At 51.7% G+C, this 12,192-nt stretch overlaps 1 protein-coding gene across 1 annotated transcript in view; it reads right to left on the minus strand.

Moving 5' to 3' along the window:
* Positions 1 to 2,628: 2,628 nt before the first annotated feature.
* SEL1L2 (SEL1L2 adaptor subunit of ERAD E3 ligase) overlaps positions 2,629 to 12,192 on the minus strand; it is a 217,272-nt gene continuing 207,708 nt past the window's right edge. The window contains exon 18 of the mRNA XM_029596776.1: positions 2,629 to 2,769. Within this exon, the coding sequence (XP_029452636.1) occupies positions 2,650 to 2,769 (120 nt within the window). The 3' untranslated portion in view covers positions 2,629 to 2,649. The remainder of the gene's footprint in view (positions 2,770 to 12,192) is intronic.

The following is a 12,192-nucleotide window of genomic DNA, read 5'->3' on the forward strand; positions in this document are numbered from 1 at the left end:
CGCCTAAGCAGGGTAAATCAGCAAGACGATCCTGAACGTCTGGGCGAAGGTTGGATGATTTTAACCAAGCCCAACATCTGGCTGAGATGGCTGTGGCTGAAACTTTTGTGGAAGCATCGAATATGTCATAGGCAGTCCTAATCTCATGCTTCCCTGCCTCAAATCCCTTGTGAAGAAGGGCTTGAAGCTGCGGTTGGTATTGGTCTGGTAACGTGTCAGCATAGTCTTGCATCTGCTTAAGGATGGCTCTGTTGTACTGAGTCATATAAAGTTGATATGAAGCTATGCGTGAAATCAACATAGCTCCATGATAGACTTTCCGTCCAACACTATCTAGGAACTTGTTGTCCCTGGTAGGTGGGGTAGAAGAGTGTGGCTTAAGACGCTTGGCCTTCTTCTGCGCGGACTCAACCACAACAGAGCGATGATCCAGTTGAGGTTTTTGGAAACCTGGTGCTGACTGGACAAGGTAGGTGGAGTCAGCTTTTTTGTTAACTGGGGACACTGATGAAGGAGATTCCCAGTTTTTCTTGAGCAGATCCAAAAACACCTGGTGTATAGGGATGGAAGCGATGATTTTTGGAGCATCCAGAAATTGAAGGAGTTCCATCATCTGGTGTCTGTCATCAGCTTCAGATTGTAGTTGAAAAGGTACAACTTCTGACATCTCTTTCACAAAATTAATGAAAGATAGATCCTCAGGAGGAGATCTTTTTCTACTCTCTGTAGGAGATGGAGGCGAAGGCAAATCCGTGTCAGAAGATGTATCATCATCATCACCCCAGGTATCGTAGGGATCAAGTGGGGTTTGTAACCCTGATGGACCTGGCTGAGGCTCTAAAGGCATCGATGGAAACCGAGGTGGAATCGGTGCCGTAGGTGGAACCAGAAATGGCATCGATGGCTTCGGTGCTGTCGATGGAATCGGTGCCTGGCGTGGAATGGATGGAACCGAAGGATATATCGGTGGAGATATACCAGAAGGCACCGATGGAACCACCCCGGAAGGGGGAATCCGGAACAGTGTTTCTCCTGCCGATGAAAATCCAGTCAGAGACGGTGGTGTTGTCGATGGCACTGGAATCACCGATGGAAGGGCCGTCATGAGCGCCTCCATGCGGCTCAGTAGCGGTGCTAGCGCTTGTATCAACGGCTCGGTGGTCGGTTCCCTCCTCGGTGGCGAAGCCGGTGCCGGTGTCGGTGCCGGGGGCGGCACTGGAACCGGTGCCGGAGACGGTGCCGATGGAGGTTGCAATTTCTTCATCGCTTTCTCGATGGCCTCCTGGACCAGCCGGTCCAGTTCTGCCCGGAGACCAGGGGTAACCATACCCGGCTCGACGGGAGAGGGAGGCTGAGGCAGGGCCGGAGGGACCACCGTAACCGGTGGGATCACGGCCCCCACACCCCGAGAGGGTGAGGGTTTTCCTCGTTGCCGGCGAACGAGACGTGGAGGGGTGTCCGGTCTGTTCGCGGCTTCTTTGTCGGTTGGCTCGGCTTGAGCGGAGGTCGATGGCTGTGGATCCTCGACAGGCCGAGACTTGTGCCGTCGATGGCGATGCTTTTCTTTCCGATCCCCTCGCCCATCCGGGGAAGGGACAGGAGTCGACGGCCGAGAAGCGATCGATGGTGGACGGTCACCGGAGGGTTGACGATGGTGGTACAACTTCGACGGTGCCGGTTCCGAGGACGTCGATGCTATCGATGGCGTTGGGGTGGGTGCATGGAAGAGGAGCCCCAATCTTCTCCATCCTGGCTTTGCGACCTTTGGGTGTCATTAAGGCACATTTGGTGCAAGTCAGGACATCATGCTCACTACCCAAACACATTACACAAACCCTGTGGGGGTCTGTGATGGACATAGTCCGGGTACAATCCGGACAACGACGGAACCCCGTTGCCATGGCTGGAAGCCAAAATTTAGGCTGGGGATCGGTAAGTGCCAACAGGCCTCGAGGGCCAAAATCGACGGTAGTCGATGGAAAAGGCAAAAAAACTTACCGGGTTCCGTAAGATGACTAAAAATTTGTCGAAGGGAGACCCCTGAGGGGCAAATTTTCTTAGGAAATTAATTTCCAAATTTCTGTCAGGAACGTGGTTAGAGAGCTCCTTTCACCGCGTGGCAACTGCTGCGCGGAAAAAAGAAGACTGAAGGGAGACCCCTGCTGGCTGCAGGGTCAGTGCCTTGCTGGGCATGCCCAGTAGGGGCCAGTCAAAGTTCTGTTTAAACTTTGACAGAAGTTTTCCGTGGTGGGCTCCATCCTCGATGTCACCCATTTGTGAGGACAACCATCCTGCTTGTCCTGTGAGAAATTAAAATAAACACTGAAATTAATAAATTCTGAACATCTACAACAGAAGTATTAATCATAAATTACTATCACAGCACGGATAGTTTGATATTTGTAAACAGTAAGGCACAGTACAAGCAGTACTAAACATTTTTATCCAGAAATTAAAAGATAAGTGTTTGTTATACATCCTTCATGATTGCGATATGTATCCATATAGGTTTCCACTGTATAACATCAGCACTGAAAGTTAAGCTCGTGAAGAGAAATATTTGATGGTAATTTAATTTTATTTAAAAATATGTAGGAAAAACATCTTTTTCAATGTGATGTACTAAAAATGATTTTTACACACACAGACCTATATATATCTGGTTCCAAACAGTATCACAAGCATAAAAGTTATGAGCATCATTAATAAGAGGTCCCAATTAAAGCTGCGTACTCTGTCAATGAAGAGTTGTTTCCATGCTGTAGTATACTGTTGAAAAAAAAATAGTGATTTATTGATTAGTATGGTAATACAATTGATATTTTAAAAATAGATCTTAAGTAACTTCATGCTCATAAACCAGTCCTCATAATATTCATTTCCTGGCGTGTAGCCAGATGGACTCAGAACGAATGGGTATAGTATGCTCGTGCTAGCAGTTGGAGATGGATCTGACGTCAGCACGGGTATATATATCCCCACAGGAAGCGTAGCAACTCAGTAATTTCCATCTCCAAAGCAGTTTGGAGAGCCTGCACGCTCGCTGAGCGTGTTTCCAATCTACTTTCTACTTTCTTCTTTCTAAATTTCGACTACAACATCGAGCCCCACACTCCTGCGGTGATACCCTTGGGGTCCCTTACCCAGTTGAGTTTCCCGGGGTGATTTCCGTGATCCCCCGGAGGTTTAAGACCTCGGTCCGGTGGCCGAATCGCGGCAGGGACGTAGCCCCCGGGCGAGGCTCGGGCGTGGCGAGCGAGGCGCCTCGGTCCCGGCGTGGACGACGCAGCGGGTGCATATCCTCAAACGCAGCGGTGAAGGTACTTGCCCTCTCCCCTGCAGCCGGAGACCGCCCGGGTTCCAGCCGGGAAGCGCCGAGGATCAGGTAAGGCGTACATCTCTTACTTTTGGTCTCCGAGGAACTAAGGATCGGTGGCGTGGGCGGCACGCCGTGGAGGGCGCCATTTTGTTGGCCTTGTTCAGGTATTGAGCGCCCGTGATAAGCGCCTGTCTATGACTAAGCGCATATTATATACATCATTGTGTGTATATTGCCGACCACTTATTGCTGAGAGCATATTGAATACCATTGAGCGTGTATTGCTAAACGCATATTGCTGAGAGCATACTGAATACCATTGAGCGTGTATTGCTAACTGCATATTGCTGAGAGCATAGGGGTAGATTTTCAAACCGCGCGATTTGGCGTACTTTTGCTGGCGCAAGCAAAAGTACGCGGGATTTTAGTAGATACGCGCGTAGCCGCTAAAATCCTGGATCGGAGCGCGCAAGGCTATCAATTCCGTATAGCCGGCGCGCGCCGAGCCGCGCAGCCTACCCCCGTTCCCTCCGAGGCCGCTCTGAAATCGGAGCGGCCTCGGAGGGAACTTTCTTTTGCCCCCCCCTTACCTTTGTCGGGGGATTTACGCCTCCCGGAGGGAGACGTAAATCCCCACGCGCCAGCGGGCCGCTAGCGTGCCGGGACGCGACCTGGGGGCGGGTCCGGAGGGTGCGGCCACGCCCCCGGACCGCCCCGGGCCGTAGCCATGCCCCCGGAACGCTCCCGACACGCCCTGAAAAAGCCGCGCGGTTCGGGCCCGCCCCCGACACGCCCCCTCAGAAAACCCCGGGACTTACGCAAGTCCCGGGGCTCTGCGCGCGCCGGTAGGCCTATGTAAAATAGGCTCACCGGCGCGCAGGGCCCTGCTCGCCTAAATCTGCCCGGATTTGGGCGGATTTAGGCGAGCAGGGCTCTTAAAATCCGCACCAAACTGAATACCATTGAGTGTGTATTGCTAACCGCTTCTTGCTGAGAGCATATTGAATACCATTGAGCAGGTATTAATGACCGCATATTGCTGAGAGCATATTGAATCCCATTGAGCGTCTATTGCTAAACGCATATTGCTAAGAGCATATTGAATACCATTGAGCCTGTATTGCTAACCGCAGATTGCTGAGAGCATATTGCATATCATTGAGCGTATATTGCTAGCCGCATATTGCTGAGAGCATATTGCATATCATTGAGCGTATATTGCTAGCCGCATATTGCTGAGAGCATATTGCATATCATTGAGCGTATATTGCTGCCGCATCTTATTGAGCGCCTGTTGTATTAAGCGCATATTGCTGCCGCATATTATTGAGCGCCTGTTGTGTTAAGCGCATATTGCTGCCGCATATTATTATTAAGCGCCTGTTGTATTAAGCATATATAGCTGCCGCATATTATTGAGCGCCTATTGTATTAAGCGATATTGTTGCCGCTTATCGTTCAGCGCATACTTTTCAATGGAACAGAACGCCTCAGCGTCTTCAGCGGGGGCGCCTCCTGCCTCCGGCATTAAAGCCCTCAGCCTCTGCTCCGCATGCCAGCTTAGAGCCACGCACAGTGAAGAGCCAGACTCCCTATGTGCCCAATGTGAGGAGGCCGTGGGACCCTCGGGCCAGGACCAATCTCAGCCACGATTTGCTGACAGTTCCCCAGGGGCTACCCCGGATTTAGCGGTCAGTCTCGACCAATCTGGAATCCCGGGGGATCTTGTACCCCAGCGATTGGAGACTGCTTCAATTTCCTGGGTGGATCTCTTTAAGGGGATTCATGCCTTTGTACAGATGCAAACAGCTTCCCATCCAGGCCCTGCGGTTCCTGTTGTTCCTGCGGTGGCTGCGACTGCGGCGGCTGCTGCGGCTGCTGCTGCGGTACAGGCTCCAGCGGATCCTGTTCCTGGACCCTCACGCCCTTATCGGGAGCGGGACCTCCCGCTGCTAGACAGTCCAGATCAGTCAGACCAGGAGGTTTCACCGGACGAGTCCAAACTCCCGGACGAGGGGGAACTTCCCCCAGGGATTGAGCCATATAGAACCATGAGGTGGTTCTTCCCTAAAGAGGATCTCTCCGACCTGGTGTCTCAGTGCCTGGCGGAGTTGGATATTACAGGTCCCAGCGCTACGGTACCCTCTGCGCAGAACCCCCTGCTGGAAGGTCTTCGTCCTACAGCCCACCATTTTCCTTTCTTGCAAGCAGCACAACAACTGATAGATATAGAATGGGCTGCACCAGCAGCCTCATTCAAAGGGGGTCGGGCCCTGACAGGCATGTACCCCCTGGCACCGGCTATCCAGGAGCTGCTGGCGTGCCCTCAGGTGGACGCCTTGATTAGCGCTGTGGTCAAGCGCACTACCATTCCAGTTGAAGGGGGGGCGGCCCTCAAGGAGCCTCATGACCGGCGACTGGACGCCATTCTGAAACAGACTTTTGAGGTGGCAGCTCTATCTTTGCGGATCACAACCTGCTGCACAGTGGTGATGCGTTCCTGTTTGTCACAGGTCAGGAACAACGCTCCAGCAGCAGACATGGAGTCAGCTCTCTCGTTCCTCACGGATGCTGCATCAGACCTAGTCCGGACAACAGCCAAGGGGATCTCATCCTCCGTAGCCGCCAGGAGGCAGCTCTGGATCCGGAAATGGTCAGCCGATGCGCCTTCAAAGACGCGCCTCACCAGATTGCCCTTTAAGGGCTCTTTCCTGTTTGGCAGTGACCTTGATAAACTGGCCAGCACATGGGGGGCCTCTCCAGTACCTCGATTGCCGGAAGATCGGTTCAGAAGGAACCAGCGCGCCTTTCCAAGGCCCTCCAGGGGTAGAAGCTCCCAGCACTTCATTCCCTACAGGAGTCGCTACCAGGCACCTCGTCCTCGGGCCCAGAATCAGTCCTTTCGGTCCAAGCAGCGCAAGAGGGGAGCGGTCCCGGCCGCGCCTCACAATGAGAATCCGCCAATTCATCTTGGGGATGGAGCCATAGGGGGCAGGTTGACTCTCTTCTACCCCAGATGGGTCGAGATTACGTCGGACCAGTGGGTCCTCGCCATCATCCGAGAGGGGTATTATCTGGACTTTCATCACCTCCCTCCGGACAATTTTGTGGAATCTTCCTGTCCCATACACAAGAAGGCAGCATTGGAAGCTACCCTGGCGAGGCTCCTGTCCTTGAAAGCCATCATTCCAGTACCTGCCTGGGAAGTGAATTCTGGACATTATTCCATTTATTTCATGGTACCCAAGAAAGGGGGCACCTTTCGGCCCGTACTGGACCTCAAGTCAGTCAATCAATGCTTAAGGGTCCCGAGGTTTCGCATGGAAACTCTGCGCTCCGTCAAGACCGCAGTACAGCCAGGAGAATTCCTCACGGCATTAGACTTGTCGGAAGCCTACCTGCATATCCCGATCCATCCGGATCATCAGCGCTATCTACGCTTCAAGGTTCTAGGACGCCACTTCCAATTCCGGGCTCTGCCCTTCGGGTTGGCCATGTCACCGCGGACCTTCACCAAGGTGGTCGTCGTGGTAGCAGCGGCACTCAGATGGGAAGGAATTTTGGTCCATCCCTACCTAGACGATTGGCTGATCAGGGCGAAATCACGAGAGGAGAGCCATCGGACTACCGACAGAGTGATCGCCCTTCTGGAAAGCTTGGGCTGGGTAATCAATCTCAGCAAGAGTTGTCTACAGCCTTCCCAGTCGCTGGAATACCTGGGAGTACAGTTCGACACCCAGGCAGACACAGTCAGTCTCACTCCCAAGAGAAGGTTAAAACTCCAGACGCGTATCCAGTGCTTGATGGGAGCCAGTTGGCCCATAGCTTGGGATTATCTGCAGGTTCTTGGTCTCATGGCATCCACCCTGGAAGTGGTACCTTGGGCAAGGGCCCATATGAGACCTCTGCAACGCTCCCTGCTCTCTCGCTGGAGCCTCTGTCTGCGGAACTATTCCACGCACCTACCTCTGCCTGCCAGAGTACGGACCCAGTTACGGTGGTGGTTGCAGTCCGACCACATGAGCAGGGAGTCGAAGATGTCCTCCCCCACATGGACTCAGCTCAGCACAGATGCCAGCCTGAGCAGCTGGGGAGCACACTGCGAAGGACTCACCGCACAAGGGCGGTGGAACAGAGAAGAGTCAGCGTGGAACATCAACCGTCTAGAGGCTCGGGCAGTCCGATTGGCATGCCTTTGATTTGCTCACAGACTGAAGAACAGGATGGTCAGAGTGAGATCCGACAATGCCACCACGGTGGCATACATCAACCATCAGGGCGGAACCAGAAGCCGACAAGTCTCTCTGGAGATCGCCCCACTGATGGCTTGGGCAGAGGCGAATCTTCAAGACATCTCCGCCGTCCACATTGCCGGGAAGGACAACACCACGGCAGACTTCCTCAGCAGAGAAAGCCTAAATCCGGGAGAGTGGCAGCTGTCACCTACAGCCTTCCAGATGATTGTGGATCACTGGGGGATTCCGGACATGGATTTACTGGCGGACAAGTCCAATGCTCAAGTACCCAGATACTTCAGCCGCAAGCGCGACCCGTTCTCACACGGAATCGATGCCCTGGTTCAGCCATGGCCTCCAGGGACTCTGCTATATGCTTTTCCTCCGTGGCCTCTGCTGGACGCCATCATCCACAAGATTCAGAAGCACTGGGGCCTAGTTCTTCTGGTGGCACCAGACTGGCCAAGAAGACCCTGGTACGCGGACATGAGAAGACTACTGGCAGGGGAGCCCCTTCCCCTGCCTCCTCTATGGGACCTTCTACGTCAAGGTCCCATCCTCCACGAGGATCCAGCTCAATTCTCTCTTACGGTCTGGCCATTGAGAGGGCTAGACTGAAGAAAAGAGGTTACTCGGAGCCCGTGATAGATACACTCCTCCGAGCTCGCAAGTTTTCCACATCCCTCACCTACGTAAGGATCTGGAGAGTATTTGAAGCATGGTGCGACACTCATGGCACCAATCCACATGCAACCACAATCCCTATTGTGTTGGATTTCCTGCAAGATGGACTTCAGAATGGTCTCTCCCTCAGCTCCATCAAGGTTCAGGTGGCTGCGCTGTCTTGCTACGGTCCCAGGAGGGATGGCAAGACCATTGCCAAGCACCCAGATGTGTCTCGCTTCCTGAAAGGAGTCAAGCATATTCGTCCACCACTGAAGTGGCCTGTGCCCTTATGGAACCTCAACCTTGTTTTGGATTTCCTCGCAGGATCCACCTTCAGACCCCTTCGGGGCCTGTCTCTCCGTTCTCTAACCTTGAAGATGGTGTTCTTGCTGGCTGTATGTTCAGCACGCCGCATCTCAGAGCTACAAGCACTGTCCTGCCGTGATCCATTTCTCAGAATCAGTCCTGAGGCTATCCATCTTTGTACGGTTCCCTCCTTTCTACCTAAAGTGGTTTCACAGTTTCATCTTATCCAAACCATATCCTTGCCTACCACCGCGGGTTTGAAGAAATCTGAAGAAGGGCGTTTATTACGCCATCTCGACATTGGCAGATTGCTGCCCAGATATCTGGAAGTGACACAAGAAGTACGAAAGATGGACCATCTGTTCGTCCTGCACAGCGGGAAGAAACAAGGTGAAGCGGCCTCTCGGCCCACCATCGCCCGCTGGATTAAAGAAGTTATCAGAGCAGATTACGTAGAGGCCGGGAAGTCGCCGCCTCTACAAGTCAAGGCTCATTCTACCAGAGCCCAAGCAGCATCTTGGGCAGAATCCAGGATGCTGTCGCCTGCAGAAATATGTAAAGCAGCGACATGGTCCTCCCTCCATACCTTCTCCAGGTTCTACCGTCTGGATATCCAGGCCAGGGAGGACACAGCATTTGCAAGGGCGGTACTACATGGTCCTCAGGCAGCCTCCCGCCCAGGCTGGGAGTAAAGCTTTTGTATATCCCATTCGTTCTGAGTCCATCTGGCTACACGCCAGGAAATGTTGAGATTACTTACCTGATGATCTCCTTTTCCTTAGTGTAGACAGATGGACTCAGCATCCCGCCCAGCTGCCTATGTACATGGGTTTCACCGATTCAAGGTAAGCCATGTCATCTGTTTCCATAAGAGCGTTCCCTTTGCCAGGTGTCGACACCTTCCGGTTGGGAATGCTGGCGGTCTCCAGCTACTATCAATCGGTCAGGGGAATCAGGTTTCACTATTTCACTGAGCGTCAGTACACACATCCATAACAGCTTTTGCAAGGAAGATTACTGAGTTGCTACGCTTCCTGTGGGGGTATATATACCCGTGCTGACGTCAGATCCGTCTCCAACTGCTAGCACGAGCATACTATACCCATTCGTTCTGAGTCCATCTGTCTACACTAAGGAAAAGGAGATTATCAGGTAAGTAATCTCAACATTCTCTTCCCACAAGTTTGGTTTATCACAGTTGTAATGAACGTATGAGGCATACAGTTTGCCTTTTAAGTTTTGATGTCCACACTGCTACAATTAGTAATTTGTGAGAATAGAATGAAATAGAAATTAAGCTATTCAAGCCAAATGTGCAGCCATGGACAGGTGTCATCCTGTTAATCCAAAGCAGGCTGTTCTCTCATACTGATGAGTTATGTCAAACAGATATTGTTTGGTCATGGATACAACTTTGTCACAGTGAAATACTGTCCATAATGTTTAGATGGGCCTGTGATTTACATGTGTTTAACATAGACACATGATAGGCAATATAATCTTTTTCTGCTATCTGGTCTGCCCATACACACCAACTTATTGAGGTTTACAATCCTCGCCACTCCTTCAGAGATCCCCTGTGTTTATCTCATGCTTTTTTGAATTCAGATGCTTTTGACACCCATTAAAAATTCAATGGGAAGGGTATGTCGCCATGGGGACACTTGGCACTCTGCCAGTCCTCGCCATATAGACCTCAATCCTCTTCCCTTATTACAATCCGACCCCTAACCCCTCCATAACCTAGCCCCAGTACTCCCCCCTACCCCAAGCCAATCCCAGAACTTCTGGACCTCAGCACAGTGTGACCCTCCCCCCAGGGCCGTCTCGCATAACTTCTCCCACCCAGTCCAAATGCAGCAGTCTCCTTTCACATACCCGCCTATCTTTTCCTTCCCTGTCACGCTGTCCCCTCCCCCCCAACCTGGCCCAACACTCATTGATTCCCCCTGCTGAGCATGACCTCAGCACACTGGATGCTCCTAACACGCCCTCACCACCCCAGCTCTATCCCCTCTAGCCGATCTCTCCCTTCCCAGCCTGATCTCAGCACACTGTGACATTCTCCCAAATCGAGCACTTTATGACCTCCTTTCCAAACCCAGCTGCAGCACCTCCCCCCTCCCCCCACTTGGACCAACCCCAGCACAGTGTTGTCTATCATTCTCCTGACCTAGGGGTGTCTGTGACTGGGAGGGATGGCTGGGTGGACATGGCTCGTATGGGGGAAGGGGGCAAGGTTGGGGGTGGGAGGGAGAAAATGAGTGAATATGTGCAAGTGGGTATATGGGAGGGAGAGACAAAGATGTGTGCGGGCGTGTCTTGCGTAGGGGGGCATATGTGAACCTATGTGTATGGGTATATATGGTGTGTGAGTATATGTAAGTCAGCGTAGTGCAAGAATGAACGTGTATGAATGAGGGAGGAGAAAGTTTTCCACATGATGGCCATGGCTCACCCCACCCCATACTTAATAGAATGTCAGGTGAGAGTGATTACCATGAAACGTTTGCGACTGTGGAAATGCCCCCAGGACCCACAACCTACCCCCATTCCATCCTTTATGTAGTCATGAGTCTGGAGGGTGTTTCTGGGGCAGGAGTGCCTCTGCCTGAATGCTCTGGTTTATTAAAACGGCCACTGGTCAACTTGAGACTGGCACCACTATGTTGTATGGTACTCGTACAATGGCTCTGGCCATGGGTTGACTGGTGGTTATTTACTAAACCTGAGCAGTGAGGCAGGAGAGAGAGGAGCTTGTTCGTGCCCCAGGAACACCTCCTAGATATGGGGCAGGGTAAGGGATAAGGTGAGGAGGTCTGGGGGCACTGCCTAGATTCCATTTAGTGCAGCTGCTGATTATTATAATTATTATTTTTAAATAATATGAATTTGGGGGTTAGTGGCAGGTGGAGTGTGCTGGCACTCATATGCACACCCCACTCCCTAGCAACAGACTGCACATCTGGTCAAGCGCATTTCACATAAATTTAAAGATTTATATACAGTTGTGCTCATAAGTTTACATACCCCTGGCAGAAGTTGTAAGATATGTAGCATTTTAAGAAAACATACGTGATCAGATGAAACACATGGGCTTCATGGTAGAGTTGCCAGAAAAAAGCCATTGCTGCACCAATGCCACAAAACAGCCCACTTACAATAAGCCAAACAGCACCAAGAAAAGCCTCAAAACTTCTAGAACAAAATAATTTGATGAGACCAAAACCATAAAAGCTGTGAAGAGAAACACACTATTCCCTACCGTGAACCACAGAGCTGTTTGGGGGTGTGAATGACAGTGGCACAGGGAATTTAGTCAAAATTGATGGCAGGATGAATGCAGCCTCTTATCAGAAAAGATTGGAGGAGAATTTGCATTCATCAGCCAGGAAGCTGTGCATAGGGTGCACTTGGACTTTTCAACATGACTGATCCAAAACATAAGGCCAAGTCGCCCTTTCAGCGGCTGCAGCAGAAGAAAGCGAAGGTTCTGGAGTGGCCATCACCGGCTCCTGATCTCAACATCATCGAGCAATTTTGGGGAGAACTCAAACGTGCAGTTCATGCTCGACAGCCAAATAATTTACGGGATCTGGTGGCTTCTTGCCAAGAGGAATGGGCAGCTTTACTACATGAGATAATAAAGGGCCTCATTCACAACTA

This window comes from Rhinatrema bivittatum, chromosome 3, assembly GCF_901001135.1.
Source record: "Rhinatrema bivittatum chromosome 3, aRhiBiv1.1, whole genome shotgun sequence".
NCBI classification, from domain to species: Eukaryota; Metazoa; Chordata; class Amphibia; order Gymnophiona; family Rhinatrematidae; genus Rhinatrema; species Rhinatrema bivittatum.